Here is a 15,964-nt window from a genome sequence, read left to right as displayed (position 1 = left end):
TCTATAGGTGTCAAGTGGGTGTACAAGACGAAATTAAAGGAGAATGGAGAAGTTGACAAGTACAAGGCACGTCTGGTAGCTAAAGGCTATAAGCAAGAGTTTGGGGTGGATTATGGAGAAGTTTTTGCTCCAGTCGCAAGGCATGACACGATTAGGATGGTGATAGCATTGACAGCTCAAAATTCATGGCCTATCTTCCAATTGGATGTGAAATCAGCATTTTTACATGGTAATTTACAGGAACAGGTATTTATTGATCAACCTCCTGGTTATGTGAAGGTTGGAAGTGAACATAAGGTATACAAACTCAAGAAAGCATTATACGGATTAAAACAAGCCCCGCGTGCTTGGTATAGTCGTATAGATGCTTATTTTTCTAAGGAGGGATTTAAGAAATGTCCATATGAGCATACACTTTTCATAAAGATTGGAGATGGAGGTAAATTGCTGATTGTTTGCTTATATGTTGATGATCTTATTTTTACTGGGAATGATAGTGCCATGTTTGAGAAATTCAAGAAATCTATGATGGCTGAATTTGATATGTCTGATCTTGGAAAGATGCATTATTTTTTGGGTATTGAAGTGGTGCAATCTGCTGATGGAATTTTTATCTCTCAAAGAAAATATGTGCAAGAAATTCTGAACAGATTTCAAATGTCGAATTGTAATTCTGTTAGTACGCCAGTTGAAGTGGGTTTAAAACTCATCAAAGAACCAGGAGAAAAGAGGGTTGATAGCACCCTTTACAAGCAAATTGTGGGAAGTTTGATGTATTTGACAGCAACTAGGCCTGATATTATGCATGCTGTAAGTCTTATTAGTAGATACATGGAAAGTCCAAGGGAGACACATCTTCTAGCTGCCAAAAGGATTCTTCGATACTTGCAGGGAACCATTGAGTATGGATTATTTTACAAGAATGGTGAAAAATCAGATTTGTTTGGTTTTACTGACAGTGACTATACAGGCGATTCTGATGATAGAAAGAGTACGTCTGGGTATGTGTTCATGATGGGTTCAGCAGCTATTTCATGGTGCTCAAAAAAGCAACCAATTGTTACGTTATCAACAACTGAAGCAGAGTATGTAGCTGCAACCGCCTGTGCCTGTCAAGCAATTTGGTTAAGGAATATTCTTGAAGAGTTGCATTTTCAGCAAGAAGGAGCTACTACAATTTATTGTGACAACAGTTCTGCCATCAAGCTCTCTAAAAATCCAGTTCTACATGGAAGAACCAAACACATAGATGTGAGGTTTCATTTTCTAAGGGAGCTCACAAGGGATGAAATAATTGATTTTCTCTACTGCAAAAGTGAAGATCAGATTGCTGATATAATGACCAAGCCATTGAAGTTATCCACGTTTCAGAAATTAAGGAAGCTGCTTGGAGTCTGTGCAGTTAATAAATCATATTAAACTGAATGTTTGATAAACTTTCAGTTTAAGGGAGGAATTGTTAGAAGTATTTACCGTTGTTAGATAATCATATTTGTTTATGCTACCTAATTAGTGGAGTTAGTGGAATAACTAGTGGGATTAGTGGAGTACCTAGTGGAGTTAGTGGAGTTATTAGTGGAGTGAGTGGAGTTATTGGGATAGTTAGTGGAGTTAGTGGGATAGTTAGTGGAGTTGGTTTAAACTCTATAAATAGAGTAATTTCATGTTATAAGTTGTGTGAGTTTTACAAAGCAATAAACATTTGTCCTTTGCTTCTCTTATTATTTGCCTCAATATTTGTATCACCTCTAACCACTTCAAATGCTAAATCTGGTACGGGATGCATGCATATTCTCACGGAAAATCAGCTCTCAAAATCCTATCCTCTATCACTCTATTCCGTATCCTGTAGCCTATAAATAGAACCATTTGTCAGGTTCATTTATACACCGAGAAACGAAGTCTACACTTCGCAAATTCTCTCCTCCCTTTCTCCATCTGCTCTTCTTAATATTTTTATTTCACCTGCTGGGTTTGTTTCAAAATTTTGCTGGTTCTACGTCCCTCTTACAAAATAGAGGAAGATTTGTTTAATCCTGGGGAAACATTTCGATACTCTGAAATAGTTTCTTAGGACAGTGCTTTCTAGCACGACTCAAGTATCCACGTGTTGACATTGTTCGGGCCGCTATCTCCTACAATCTAAGAAACTATGGCATCTGACAATGTTAGCACCCCGCAGCCTTCATCAGCAACTGTTGCAGTGGCACTACCATTCGCCAAGCCCTTTCCAGATGTATCCAAAATTGAAATTTTCGCCAATGAAAATTTTAAAAGATGGCAAGAACGTGTGCACTCTCTACTTGACATTCATGGAGTAGCTTATGCGCTCACTGAATCTCAACCTTCCGCAACTGCGGATGCCAAGACTCAAGAAGCATGGCAATATGCCAATAAGGTATGTCGACACACTATCCTTCAAACACTCTCTAATGAATTATTTGATGTCTATTGTAGCAGCAAAGAAGCCAAGGCAATTTGGGAAGCCTTGGTAACAAAGTTTACTGCCGAAGATGCAACCAAGCAAAAATTCGTCGTAGGAAAATACAACCAATGACAAATGACTGATGACAAGGAGATGAAAATCCAAATCACCGAATATCAAATGCTGCTAGAGGACTTGAAAAATGAAGACATCAATCTTCCTGAAAAATTCGCTGCAGGCATGCTGATTGAAAAGTTACCTGAGTCATGGGCCGACTATAAAAACAACTTGAAACACAAGGAGAAAAATTATACCATGGATGAGCTCGTGAAGCACATCCTCATTGAGGATTCAAACAAAAGGGAGTTGAGAGCTACCAAGGCAAAGGAGATGGCTTACAAAGCCAATCTGGTGCAAAGCAATAATAAAAGGTACGCCAATAAATCCCAGAATTACAAGCCCAAAAATTTTAATGTCAAGCCTAACAATCCCAACTTTAAGAAGAAGAAAGGCAATTGTTTTTATTGTGGAAAACCAGGACATTATGCAGTCCAATGCAGACATAATAAAGGTGACAGAGCAAATGGTAACCCTCCTAAGATGCACTTAACCGAAGGAGATGATATAATTGCTGCTGTCATCTCCCAAGTGAACATTGCAGCCAATGTCAAAGAGTGGGTGGTAGACTCTGGGGCTACTCGGCACATATGTGCGAATCGAGAAGCATTTTCCTCCTATACTCCTATAGGGGATGATGAAGAAGTGGTCTACCTTGGTGACTCACGAACGGCTAATGTTCTGGGTAAGGGCAAAGTATTCTTGAAACTCACTTCAGGAAAAACTTTGGCTCTCAATGATATGCTGCATGTGCCCAACATTCGGGCAAATCTGGTTTCCGTAGGATTGCTAGGAAAAGTTGGAGTGAAAGTGTCATTTGAATCTGGAAAGATCATAATGACCAAAAATAATGTATTTGTGGGCAAGGGCTATTGTAATCAGGGACTTTTTGTACTTAACATTTCCAATGTAATCAATGAAAATGCATCTTCTTCTGCTTATATTGTTGATTCCATTTCTTTATGGCATGCTAGATTAGGACATGTTAATATTGGTTATATAAAGAAAATGCAATCATGTGGTCTAATTTCTAGTATTAATGATAATATGGACAAATGTGAAATATGTGCGGAAGCTAAAATAACAAAGAAAAGTTGTATAACTGTCCATAGAGAAACTGAATTATTAAATTTAATTCATACTGATTTAGGTGATTTAAAACAAACAATGACTAGAGGTGGGAAAAGGTATTATGTCACATTTATAGATGACTATTCTAGATATACCAAAGTTTATTTACTTAGAAATAAAGATGATACTTATAATGCCTTTTTATCCTATAAGTCTGAAGTAGAAAATCAACTTAATAAAAGGATAAAAAGAATTAGATCAGATAGGGGTGGAGAATATTTAACTTTAGATAACCTTTGTGAACAGGAAGGCATAATACATGAAATAACTCCACCTTATTCTCCAGAATCTAATGGAGTAGCTAAAAGGAAAAATAGAACGTTAAAAGAAATGATGAACTCTATGTTAATTAGTTCTCATGCTCCAGATAATTTATGGGGAGAAGCTATATTATCTGCATGTCACTTACAAAATAGAATCCCACATAAAAAGACTGGCAAAACACCTTATGAGTTATGGAAAATTTATAAACCAAATTTGAAATATTTAAAAGTTTGGGGGTGTCTTGCTAAAGTCTTGTTGCCTGAACCTAAGAAAAGGAAAATAGGTTCTAAAACTTCTGATTGTATGTTTATTGGATATGCTGAACATAGTGCTGCATATAGATTTCTTGTGTTAAGAAGTGATATACTTGATTGTAATACAATTATTGAGACAAAGAATACTGAATTTTTTGAACATATTTTTCCACTGTCTAGTAAAATTTCTCATGCACCTGTTGAAATAAATAAGGAAATTATTCCAATTGAGGAATTAAGAAGGAGCAAAAGGCCAAGAAAAGAATTTTCATTTGGAAATGATTTCCAAACCTTTCTTGTTGATAATGATCCTTTAACATACTGCGATGCTATTTCTTCTCCTGAGTGTAAATTTTGGAAAGAAGCAATTAAATCTGAAATTGATTCTATCTTGTCAAATAAAACTTGGATTTTGGTAGACTTACCTCCTGGTGCAAAACCTATTGGTTGCAAATGGATTTTTAAAAGAAAATATAACTCTGATGGCTCTATAGAAAAGTACAAAGCTCGTTTAGTAGCAAAAGGATTTTCTCAAAAACAAAATATTGATTATTTTGATACATTTGCACCAGTAACTAGAATTGCGTCTATTCGAGTTTTATTTGCTTTAGCTTCTATCCATAAACTTGTTATTCATCAAATGGATGTCAAAACAGCCTTTTTAAATGGTGATTTAGAAGAAGAAATTTATATGTTTCAACCTGAGGGATGTATTATACCTGGACAAGAAAATAAGGTTTGCAAACTAATTAAATCTCTTTATGGTCTAAAACAAGCTCCTAAACAGTGGCATGAGAAATTTGATCAAGTATTGATGAAAGATGGATTTTCGTCTGTAGAAGTGGATAAATGTGTATATGTCAAAATTATAAATGATCAATATGTGATAATCAGTTTATATGTGGATGACATGCTTATATTTGGTACTAGTCTAGATATTGTAAATAGTACTAAATATTTTTTGTCTTCTAATTTTGATATGAAAGATTTGGGTGAAGCCAAAATAATATTGGGTGTTAAAATCATAAGGAAATGTGATGGTATAATGTTGTCACAAGAACATTATACAGAGAGACTTCTTAGGAAGTTTGAAAATTATGATGTGACACCTGTGAGTACTCCTTATGATGCTAACACTCAATTAAAGAAAAATAATGGTGACCCAATTGCTCAGTCTAGATATGCTCAGATTATTGGGAGTCTGATGCATCTGATGAATTTTACTAGACCTGATATAGCTTATGCTGTATGTCGACTGAGTAGATATACTCATAATCCCAACCGTGAGCATTGGTTTGCATTAGTCAGACTAATGAAATATTTGAGAGGTACCATGAATTTTGGTATCCTGTATAGTGGATTTCCCACTGTATTAGAAGGTTACAGTGATGCTAATTGGATCTCTGATTCAAATGATACGAAATCCACTAGTGGTTATGTGTTCACCCTTGGTGGTGGTGCAATAGCATGGAAATCTGCTAGACAGACAATCATTGCTAGATCAACAATGGAGTCAGAGTTTGTAGCTCTGGAACTGACAGGGACTGAGGCCGAGTGGTTGAGAAATTTCTTAGCTAATATTCCTTCAACTAAGGATTTGTTGCCTCCTGTGTCCATACATTGTGACTGTCAAGCAGCGATTGCCATAGCTAAAAATAAATCGTATAATTGTAAAAGTCGACACATGAGATTGAGACATGATATCGTAAAGCAGCTGCTTAGAGATGGAATTATTTCCATTGATTTTGTGAAATCAGAGTTGAATTTGGCCGATCCTCTGACTAAACCTGTAGGAAGAAAATTAATTCTTCAAACTACAAGGGAGATGGAACTTAGGCCAACAGTTGTCAATAGAGATGGTAACCCAACCTATGTGACTGGTGATCCCATGAAATAGGTTCATATGGGTAATAACAAGTCGATATTGACTGTAAAAGCACTTGAAATTTAAGTCCCTTCAAAATTAAGTGCTTTGACTGCCAGTAATCGTGAGGCTGAGTTTAATATTCTTAATGAGTTTATATCCCTTTAGGGAGGTGTATTTAGGGCAGTATACACTTGATAAATTCACCTATATGTGAGTGGAGTGGGGCCGCTCCTATAAGATTTTTTGGCCGAATCTTTAGAGCTCTCATGAACAACCAGGCAGGCGCACGGCCTAAATGCGCAAAACTGCATTGAACAGCAAAATTATGAGTTATAATGTGAGTGATAAGATCTCTGTCATACAACAAGAATTATTGGTTCATAGAAAGATATTTTTCACCCATAATTCTGTAAGACATATTTTATCAATTTAAGTTTGATTCATAGTCCAAAAGACACCAAACTGATTACATTGAGCTCAGACAAATCCAGCAGATGTTCATACTCTTTTGTCCAAAATCTTTTGAAATAGGTGGGAGATTGTTGTAGATACTTCAAAAGATTTTTTTTATGTTTGTTATGATAAGAGTTTATCTGATAAAGCTTTCCAAACGTCTGTTCCTATTCTTAGGAAGAATTGTTTCAAAGACAAAATTTTGATAAAGGCCTAAAAGGCAAAGTCAGAAGGCTAGCTGATATCTTTTAGCCAAAGGAATTGTTCACGTGCTTGCTTTGACTATGTCAAAGATTTCGGCTACCACAATAGAGGATAGACCTCTAACCACTTCAAATGCTAAATCTGGTACGGGATGCATGCATATTCTCACGGAAAATCAGCTCTCAAAATCCTATCCTCTATCACTCTATTCCGTATCCTGTAGCCTATAAATAGAACCATTTGTCAGGTTCATTTATACACTGAGAAACGAAGTCTACACTTCGCAAATTCTCTCCTCCCTTTCTCCATCTGCTCTTCTTAATATTTTTATTTCACCTGCTGGGTTTGTTTCAAAATTTTGCTGGTTCTACGTCCCTTTTACAAAATAGAGGAAGACTTGTTTAATCCTGGGGAAACATTTCGATACTCTGAAATAGTTTCTTAGGACAGTGCTTTCTAACACGACTCAAGTATCCACGTGTTGACATTGTTCGGGCCGCTTCTTTCTTATTGTTTCATAGAAGAAATCCCAGATTCATTCTTTCGGCACATGTGTGGACTTAAAGTTTTGAATCTAGAAGGGTGCAAAGGTATAACAGAGTTGCCTAATTCTGTTTCAGACATGGTGAATCTCACTGCTTTTATTTTGAGGGATTGTACATGCCTCCGATCTGTGCCACCACTGGGAAAGCTCAAGCAATTGAGGGATTTGGATCTATCATGGACTGATATTGAGGATTTACCTCAAGGTTGGGAGTCACTGGTCAACCTCGAAAGTCTTAACTTGGATGATTGTCAGTCTTTGAAACGAAAGATAATACCAAAAGAGACATTTTCTCAATTTCACCGTCTTCAACTGCTATTATTGCCACCCTATGTTAGGGTACAAGTTAATGATCCAGAAGTTTTGAACCAATTAGAAAGTTTTACAGGATGTTTCTCTTTTACGGACTTCTATAAATTTACTCGGTGGCCAAAATACTATAATAATGTTTATATCAATGACATCTTAACTGAGGATCCGAGTTATGAATTTGATGATTATGGGGACCAGGAGAAACAACTGTATTTCCATCAGTGTAAGCTTGGTAGAGGATCGAACTATCTGCCGGATGATATGGAACGTATGATAATCGAGGATTGTGATGGCATGGGCATTAAGTGCTTGTCAGATGTTTTTAAGAATTTTATAAATTTAAACCACTTATCTGAATTGGAAATTATAGATTTGGTTGGAATAGAGTTCCTCTGGCAATTGTTCTCTGCTTCTCCACGTGATCAGCCGGAAAACTCGTCTTTCAGTCCACTCCGTGGTCTCCAAATGCTACGCCTGACGAGGTTGCCAAATCTGGTTGGTCTTTTTTACGGAGAACCAGAACCATCATATTTGCTTTCAGCTGGCACCTTTTCTTCCCTCAAAGAATTGTGGATTTCTGGATGTCACAACATGAAGTAGCTATTCACGGTGCAGTTGCTGCAGAACCTTCAAAATCTTGAAGAATTAAGAGTTGAAGATTGTGAAGGACTGGAGGAGATAGCAGCAGATGGCAATGGAGTAGGACAAGGAGGAGGAGAAGGCACCCAATTGACTTCAAGTGGAGGAGCCATTACCATGATCAGCCTTCCCAATTTAAGGTGCTTGAGTCTGGATATGCTTCCACAACTGAATAACATTTGCAAGGCAGCCATGATCTGCGATTCAATTGAGAAGATTGAAATATTCGGCTGTCCAAAGGTAAAGAGGCTGCCTTTGTTTCTTCCTACCATCAACGGACTACCATCTCTTCCCAGCAAACTTAGGATGATCACTGGAGATAAAGAACGGTGGGAATCGGAACCATTGCTTCCTACTGGCACCCATTCTTCCCTTAAAAGGATGTGTATTTCTAGATGTCACAACATGAAGCAGCTATTCACAATGCAGTTGCTGCCGAACCTTCAAAATCTTCAAGAATTAGACATTGAAGATTGTGAAGGACTGGAGGAGATAGCAGCAGATGGCAATGCAGTAGGACAAGGAGAAGGAGAAGGCACCCAATTGAATTCAAGTGGAAGAGCCACTACCATGATCAGCCTTCCAAATTTAAGTTGCTTGAGTCTGGATAGGCTGCCACAACTGAATAACATTTGCAAGGCAGCCATGATCTGCGATTCAATTGAGGAGATTAAAATATTTGATTGTCCAAAGGTAAAGAGGCTGCCTTTGTTTCTTCCTACCATCAACGGACTACCATCTCTTCCCAGCACTCTTCGTAAAATCAAGGGAGATAAAGAATGGTGGGAATCGTTAGAGTGGGACTATCCTAGTGCCAAAAATGCCCTTGACCCATTTTTACCGCACAGCCTTGAAGTCCATTTCTTTGTTGAAGACCACCTGCTTGATCAAAATCCTGAGTGGTTCTCATGTACGTGTTTTCTTCCCTTCTTCAAATTTTACCAACTATCCCCTTCTTTTGAGCTCTTTTTCCCCAAGATGATCTGCTTCTACACTAGCATAGAATTTGCTATTGTGTAGGAATCGAGATTAACACTTTTGTATTGAGCTCAATTTTTTTTTTTTTTTTTTTACTTTCTTGAGGTGCAGAACTGCTAACACCTTTTGAGTTGTTCCGATGGCAAAAGGGATTTAAGTACATTAGTTTCTCTTCTTTCTTCTTATTTATTTTTGAGTTCAACATCGTTATTTTTTACATTAGTAGAATTACAAAGTAATTTACATGATCGTACTTGTGTTAGTATAATGGATCAATTAGCTTTGTGTTTCTGACTACACTGATCAAGTGTTATTTGTCAGTATTTCTCAGGTTATAGGTAGCCACAAAATTGCCACTGCAAGAGGGTGATGTTGCAAAAACAAGTGTTAATTTAAGCCTTGTCCACTAGCACCAAATTTCCTTTCAAGATGTGCGTCTTCCTTAGCTGTATTACAGTTGCTGCTTTTCATCATGTTTGGCTTTCTATTCCTACCTAGATGGTGTTTTTTTCTGTACTTGATTGTAACTGGAGCAGTGATACAGTTCCTGTGACTATTCCTTGATTATGATCAAAACTGTTTTGGGGTATTATGTCAAAATTTTTGGTCATATTGTTCTCCAAGAATGTGATTTTCCTCTATCAATTTAAACTTTTCTATGTGTGTGCTTTTTCCAAATTTCCATTTCAAGCAATTATATATCCTTTTGATTGGGGTTAGGATTGTATATGCATGTTAAAATAGGATCAGAATAACATTCCAATCCCTCATGAAGTTAAGTATCTACATTTAGAATAAATAAATAGAAGAAGCTTTTACATCAACTTGTCTGCGTGACTCAGAGTCTTTTATGTCTGCTCCTTTAGCACCAATTATCTATGAACAGATCAAACTTGTATGGAATGATTTTTTTTTTGTGTTTCAGAAACAAATGCATCAGGAGTTTTCTCTTGCAAGAGCCATGCACTTTCTATTGTGTATGGTATTGACTTTTGTTGTGAAAAATCAGAGTATGTTGGAGATGGCCAGTAAAGCAAGCATCAACTTGCTAATCTGCAGTCCTGCAATTTATGAAGAGGCAAGATTCGAGGTTAGTAATCTTAATCAAGGAACAATCGGAACTAGTTATTTTCCACAGTTGATTGATTTCAGTTTGAGCCTAATTCAGAGTCTTCGCACCGCAAAGAACTCAATTTAAGTGACAGCGGGATAGTCCTCTATGTCTCTGTTTGCCGAAGAAAACCTTGTTTAAGTGACAACGAGAAAGTCCTCTATGTACTCTGTTTGCAGAAGAAGGATTAAGCTTATTGGCAAGCCACCGGAGCACGATCTTCGTACAGTCCCTTATAATAGCTGATGCATCAGGCAAGATGGAAATGTTGCTTAACGTTTTCATGTTATAATTGCTGAAAGCTAGTTTTTCAGCCGCTGCTGATATGGAATTCTGGCATATTCTATTGCAGCACTCATTAGTGGTATCAACATTATCACATGTATCTAGAAGTCTTAGTGAAGCCAGAACGCTGTCAACCTTATGAACATCTACAGTAGGACACGACGCTGCAGCGAGATTGCTTGGACCTATTGAGCATATCATGTCAAGGTTCTCATTGACTGGCGTGTGTTTCATTTAATGCGAGCATTCCAGCGTAGTTGCTTGACTGTCCCAGGAGAACTACAAGGCTGGCCTCATATTGAGGACAACAAACCACGTTTGCAAGATATGAAGCTAGGGAAGACCAGCAATCAGTTGCTGTCACGCTCGATATGCTTTCAGCCGAAGAAAAATTCAACATACAACATCCTGAAAAATCAACACACAATCAATCAGCAATTAATAACAACCTCTTATCTAGGTGAACATGAAGATTAATGCAACTGCATGATGTAGAATTTTTTTTTATATTTCCAATTACATTTCATCTCACATATATCATAGTACAAAAAGAGCATGCTCGTGTGTTTGGATAGCTAAATTATTTTACATAATATTTCGTTTACATCATCATAAACACATTCTCAACTCATCTTTTTATAGTTTTTAATTATTTTTTTTTATCTCATAAGTAACACATCACAAAAAGTGTTACAGTAATTATTTCAAATAATACTCTATTCAAACACTCCAATTATTTAGATTTAAAAGTAAGTGAAATTCTCTAGAGTTGCAACATACTTTCTGAATTTAAAAATATGTACAACTTTTTGGATGTAATTATAAGTAGTAAAGTTTGAGCTCTTAATCTGTAACTAAAGTTGTATTTTGTATTTTGCATGGTGGCCAACTAAACCTCAAGTAAATTGGTTAATAATCGAGGTATTTAACCATTGCAATTCCAGTGCCCATCCTTTCGACCTTCCCGGAACTGCCTTCTCCAGGGCCCACTATCATGAATGCTTAAAGTCTTGGTGCTCTGCAGTTCGTTGAACTTTTACCATCCTTTCCACAGCGCTCAAAAATCATAATACACGCTTTTGGCAGAGTCTCAGTCTCAAGGTTTTCAGCTTCCTCAAGTTCTCTTGTCAATTCCAATTTCAGGTATGATGAGATCATGTCCATATGAATTTTGCAACTTTTGGAGTTTTTTCTTATTTCATCGTGTATAATAGATTTACTTGGCACAAACATGTTGTTTCAATTATAATTCATTCATCACAACTCAATGATCATAGTCCTTGTAGTAGTGAAAATTAGATCGAAATATAATACAAACTTTTGTCTTGTGGCAGAGTCTTGTGATTCTCAACTTTTTGAGGATAACTTGTCCTCATTTCAAGATATAATGATATCATACTCGATCTTGATTTTGTAAATATTTGTAGTTGTATATTTAGATTTCTAAGGCCCAAAAATCTTGATCATGTTTTTTTCCCTTTCAATACATGGAGTGCTCTCTTCAAGCTTTTTATATGACTGACATTTTTTGGCAAGAAAGTCGGATATTATTATAGGTGCAAAAGTTTTATTATCAATTCTTTAGAAAAGATAAATGTTTGGACTACTAGCTTGATAAATTCCAGAGCTTACCATGATGTTATACTTTATAATCAACGATCATGAAGACCCCCTTCTCCCTGATTAATTCAGATATACAATTCCCTAAAAAGAATGAGAAAATTTTTTAGTTTAAAAACGTCTTCAAGGGCAAAATGAAATAGGGTAATATTGGTAGATTCTCTCGTCACTTGATAGGTAATGGAGTGCATTGGAAAATTCGCCACGGAAATTTGGAATTTGGCATTCGACAAAGCAAGGAAGTATTACTATTTGGTTGATAATCTAAGGTCGCTCGAAACGAAGTTGCAAAGATTACGCAACAGGAAAACTGACTTCGAGTCGAAAGTGAAAGTTGCAGAAAGATCAGGTACTAAGAAAAGGAAAAGGGCGGTTGAGAATTGGTTTGAGGAGGTAGCAACAGTTGAAAATGAATTCGGTGCGTTGAAAAAGGGCATACAAGAGGGTGGATTTCTAGAAAATGCAATTAGCAGTGGAAAAAGAGTGGAGAAAATGGACGAGATTGTAGAGCAACTGATGGGGCAAAGTGAGAATTTTGGTGAGCTTTGCGTTGAGGCTTTTGAGAGCAGAGGTGAGCCACGAGAGACAACAGAATTATTTGGAGAAATGTTTCACAAAGGTCTGGAAACAATCCTGGCATGGTTGGGCACCAACGAGATCTTAAGGATTGGGATATGGGGGATGGGAGGTGTGGGTAAGACTACTTTGGCGGAACACATCCATAATCATCTCCTTGAGAATACTCAATTCAAGGTTTATTGGATTTCTGTCTCCCAAGATTTTACCGTCAAAAGGCTGCAAGGTGACGTTGCTAGACGCCTAAGGCATGATCTGTCAGGCGTCGATGACGAAGGAGCAAGGGCACGTAGGTTGCGTGACGCATTCGAGAAAATGGAGGAAATGGTAGTGCTCATGTTGGATGATGTTTGGGAAGAATTTCGTTTAAACAGCTTAGGGATTGATGCAAGAAATTGCAGACTGATTTTGACTACACGCTCAGAAGAAGTGTGCAACCAGATGCAATGCCATCGCACTTTTGAGTTGAAAACTTTGGACACAAAGGAAGCTTGGGGTTTGTTCGAGTGGACACTTGGCAGCGAGACCTCGCTTGATGGAGGTTTGAAAGATATTGCCAAGTCCATCACGGAAAGGTGTGATGGTTTGCCTCTTGGTATTGTCACAGTGGCTGGAAGCATGAGAGGTGTGAGAGACATCTGTGAGTGGAGAAATACGTTGGAAGACTTGAAAGCATGTTCAGTAGGGCACGATAAGATGGGAAAAAGGGTGTTTTGCATCCTGGAATGGAGTTTCAATCGCCTGAATAAATGTGAAAGGGACTGCTTCCTGTATTGCTGTCTTTATCCGGAAGATTGTTGCATAAAAAGAGAGGAATTAATAGACCTCTTTATTTGGGCAGAGCTGATGTCAAAACGGGGCTCAAGGTCAAAAGCATTCGATCAAGGTCAAACGATATTAAACAAACTGATAAGAGTTTGCTTGCTGGAAGAAACTAACGATTTCGAAGGGGTTGACTGTGTGAAGATGCATGATTTGGTCAGAGACATGGCATTAAGGATCACGCATGGAAACTCCAAACCAAAGAGGAGGAGAGATGTACCACGATTCTTGGTGAAAAGCTTAGGACATGAAGATTCAATAGTAGCACTGGAACAAGAAGAGTGGACACAAGATCTCCGTGCAGGTTCCTTCTATTCACAAAATTCCAAAGAAATAGAAATTCCACCAGCCTGGTCACCAAATTGTCCTAAGCTCTCAACCTTGCGTCTTTCTCGGATTTCCATTAAAGAAATCCCAGATTCATTCTTTCGGCACATGTGTGGACTTAAAGTTTTGAATCTATCTCAGTGCGTAGGTATAACAGAGTTGCCTAATTGTGTTTCAGACATGGTGAATCTCACTGCCTTGATTTTGGGGGGTTGTCAAGGCCTCCAATTTGTGCCACCGCTGGGAAAGCTCAAGCAATTGAGGGATTTGGATCTATCGTGGACTGGCATTTGGGATTTACCTCAAGGTTGGGAGTCACTAATCAACCTCGAAAGGCTTAACTTGAACCAGTGTTGGGTTTTCAGAAGAAAGATAATAATACCAAAAGGGACATTTTCCCAATTTCACCGTCTTCAACGGCTATTATTGCCACCCTATGATAGGGTACAAGTTATGGATCTAGAAGTGTTGAACCAATTAGAAGTTTTTATAGGATGTTTGTCTTTTACGGACTTCTATAAAATTACTCGGTGGCCAAAATACTATAATGTTTATATCAATGACATCTTAACCGAGAATCCGTTTCATGAACTTGAGGATTGTGGGGACGAGAACCCGTTTCATGAACTGTATTTCCATAAGTGTAAGCTTGGTAGAGGATCGAACTATCTGCCAGATGATATGAAATGTCTGACAATCGAGGATTGTGAGGGCATGGGCATTAGGTGCTTGTCAGATGTTTTTAAGAATTTTATACATTTAAGCCACTTATCTGAATTGGTTATTGTTGATTCAGTTGGAATAGAGTTCCTCTGGCAATTGTCCTCTACTTCTCCACGTGATCAGTTGGAAGTCTCGTCTTTTAGTCCACTCTGTGGTCTTGAAGTGCTACGCCTTTTTTGGATGCCAAATCTGGTTGGTCTTTTTTATGGAGAATCAGAACCATATTTGCTTCCAGCTGGCACCTTTTCTTCCCTTAGAGAATTGAGGATTTTTGAATGTCACAACATGAAGCAGCTATTCACGGTGCAGTTGCTGCAGAACCTTCAAAATCTTGAAGAGTTAATAGTTGAAGATTGTGAAGGACTGGAGAAGATGGCAGGAGATGGCAATGGAGTAGGGCAAGGAGAAGGAGAATGCATCCAATTGACTTCAAGTGGAGCCACCGCCAATGTCATCCTTCCGAAATTAAGGTTGTTGCGTCTGCATATGCTGCCGCAACTAAAGAACATTTGCAAGGCAGCCATGATCTGCTATTCAATCGATGAGATTGTAATATTCGGTTGTCCAAATTTAAAGAGGCTGCCTTTGTTTCTTTCCACCATCAACGGGCCACCATCTCTTCCTAGCACTCTTCATAAAATCAGGGGAGATAAAGAATGGTGGGAATCGTTACAGTGGGACAATCCTAGTGCCAAAAATGCCCTTGACCCATTGTTTTCCACACTGGTGGGATAATTGGAGACCACTTGTTTGATCAAAATCCTGACTGGTTCTCACGTACGTGTTTTCTCCCCTTTTTTAAGTTTTTTTTTCCCCCCAAAATGATCTACTTCTCCTCTAGCATAGAATTTGCTATTGTGTAGGAATCGATATTAATACTTTCCGTATTGAGCTCAAGTTGTTTTTTTTTTTTTTTTAACTATCTTGAGGTGCAGAACTGCTAACACCTTTTGAGTTGTTCTGATGGGAAAATTGATTTAAGTACATTAGTTTCTCTTTCTTTCTTATTTATTTTTGAGTTCAACGTCGATATAAATTTCTTTATGTCATTTTCTTTTTTCATTTTAAACTATTGCATGTTCTCTATCTTTCTCCTATTTCTAGTGAGGCTCAAGTTTTCCTCTGCTGACTACCTGCCCCATAACGCTGAACTACGGACTACAACATTTCTTATATTCATCCATACAATCTGCTGCTTACAGCTTTTTAATATTTTTAATATTTTCTTATTTCTGTAAATTTAAATATTTTATTATCTATCTCTTTCCTCCTCCTTGTTTGTTTCTGAATTTAGTGTCTTTATTAATTCATT

At 37.6% G+C, this 15,964-nt stretch overlaps 2 protein-coding genes across 2 annotated transcripts; both read left to right on the top strand.

Annotated features, from left to right (window-relative positions):
• Positions 1-7,265: 7,265 nt before the first annotated feature.
• On the top strand, positions 7,266-9,558 carry LOC113771637 (probable disease resistance protein At4g27220). The gene is made up of 3 exons (XM_027316209.1): positions 7,266-8,066; positions 8,187-9,112; positions 9,510-9,558. The coding sequence occupies exons 1-3, from the start codon at positions 7,266-7,268 to the stop codon at positions 9,556-9,558; spliced, it is 1,776 nt and encodes a 591-aa protein (XP_027172010.1).
• Positions 9,559-12,384: 2,826 nt separating this feature from the next.
• Positions 12,385-15,387, top strand: LOC113771636 (putative disease resistance protein At4g10780). The gene has a single exon (XM_027316208.1). It carries the CDS (start codon positions 12,385-12,387, stop codon positions 15,385-15,387), a length of 3,003 nt encoding a protein of 1,000 aa, XP_027172009.1.
• Positions 15,388-15,964: the final 577 nt, after the last annotated feature.

This window comes from Coffea eugenioides, chromosome 5 (assembly GCF_003713205.1).
Source record: "Coffea eugenioides isolate CCC68of chromosome 5, Ceug_1.0, whole genome shotgun sequence".
Classification (NCBI taxonomy): Eukaryota; Viridiplantae; Streptophyta; class Magnoliopsida; order Gentianales; family Rubiaceae; genus Coffea; species Coffea eugenioides.
Note: the sequence above shows the minus strand (reverse complement) of the source record. Positions and strands in the feature narration are given on the sequence as shown.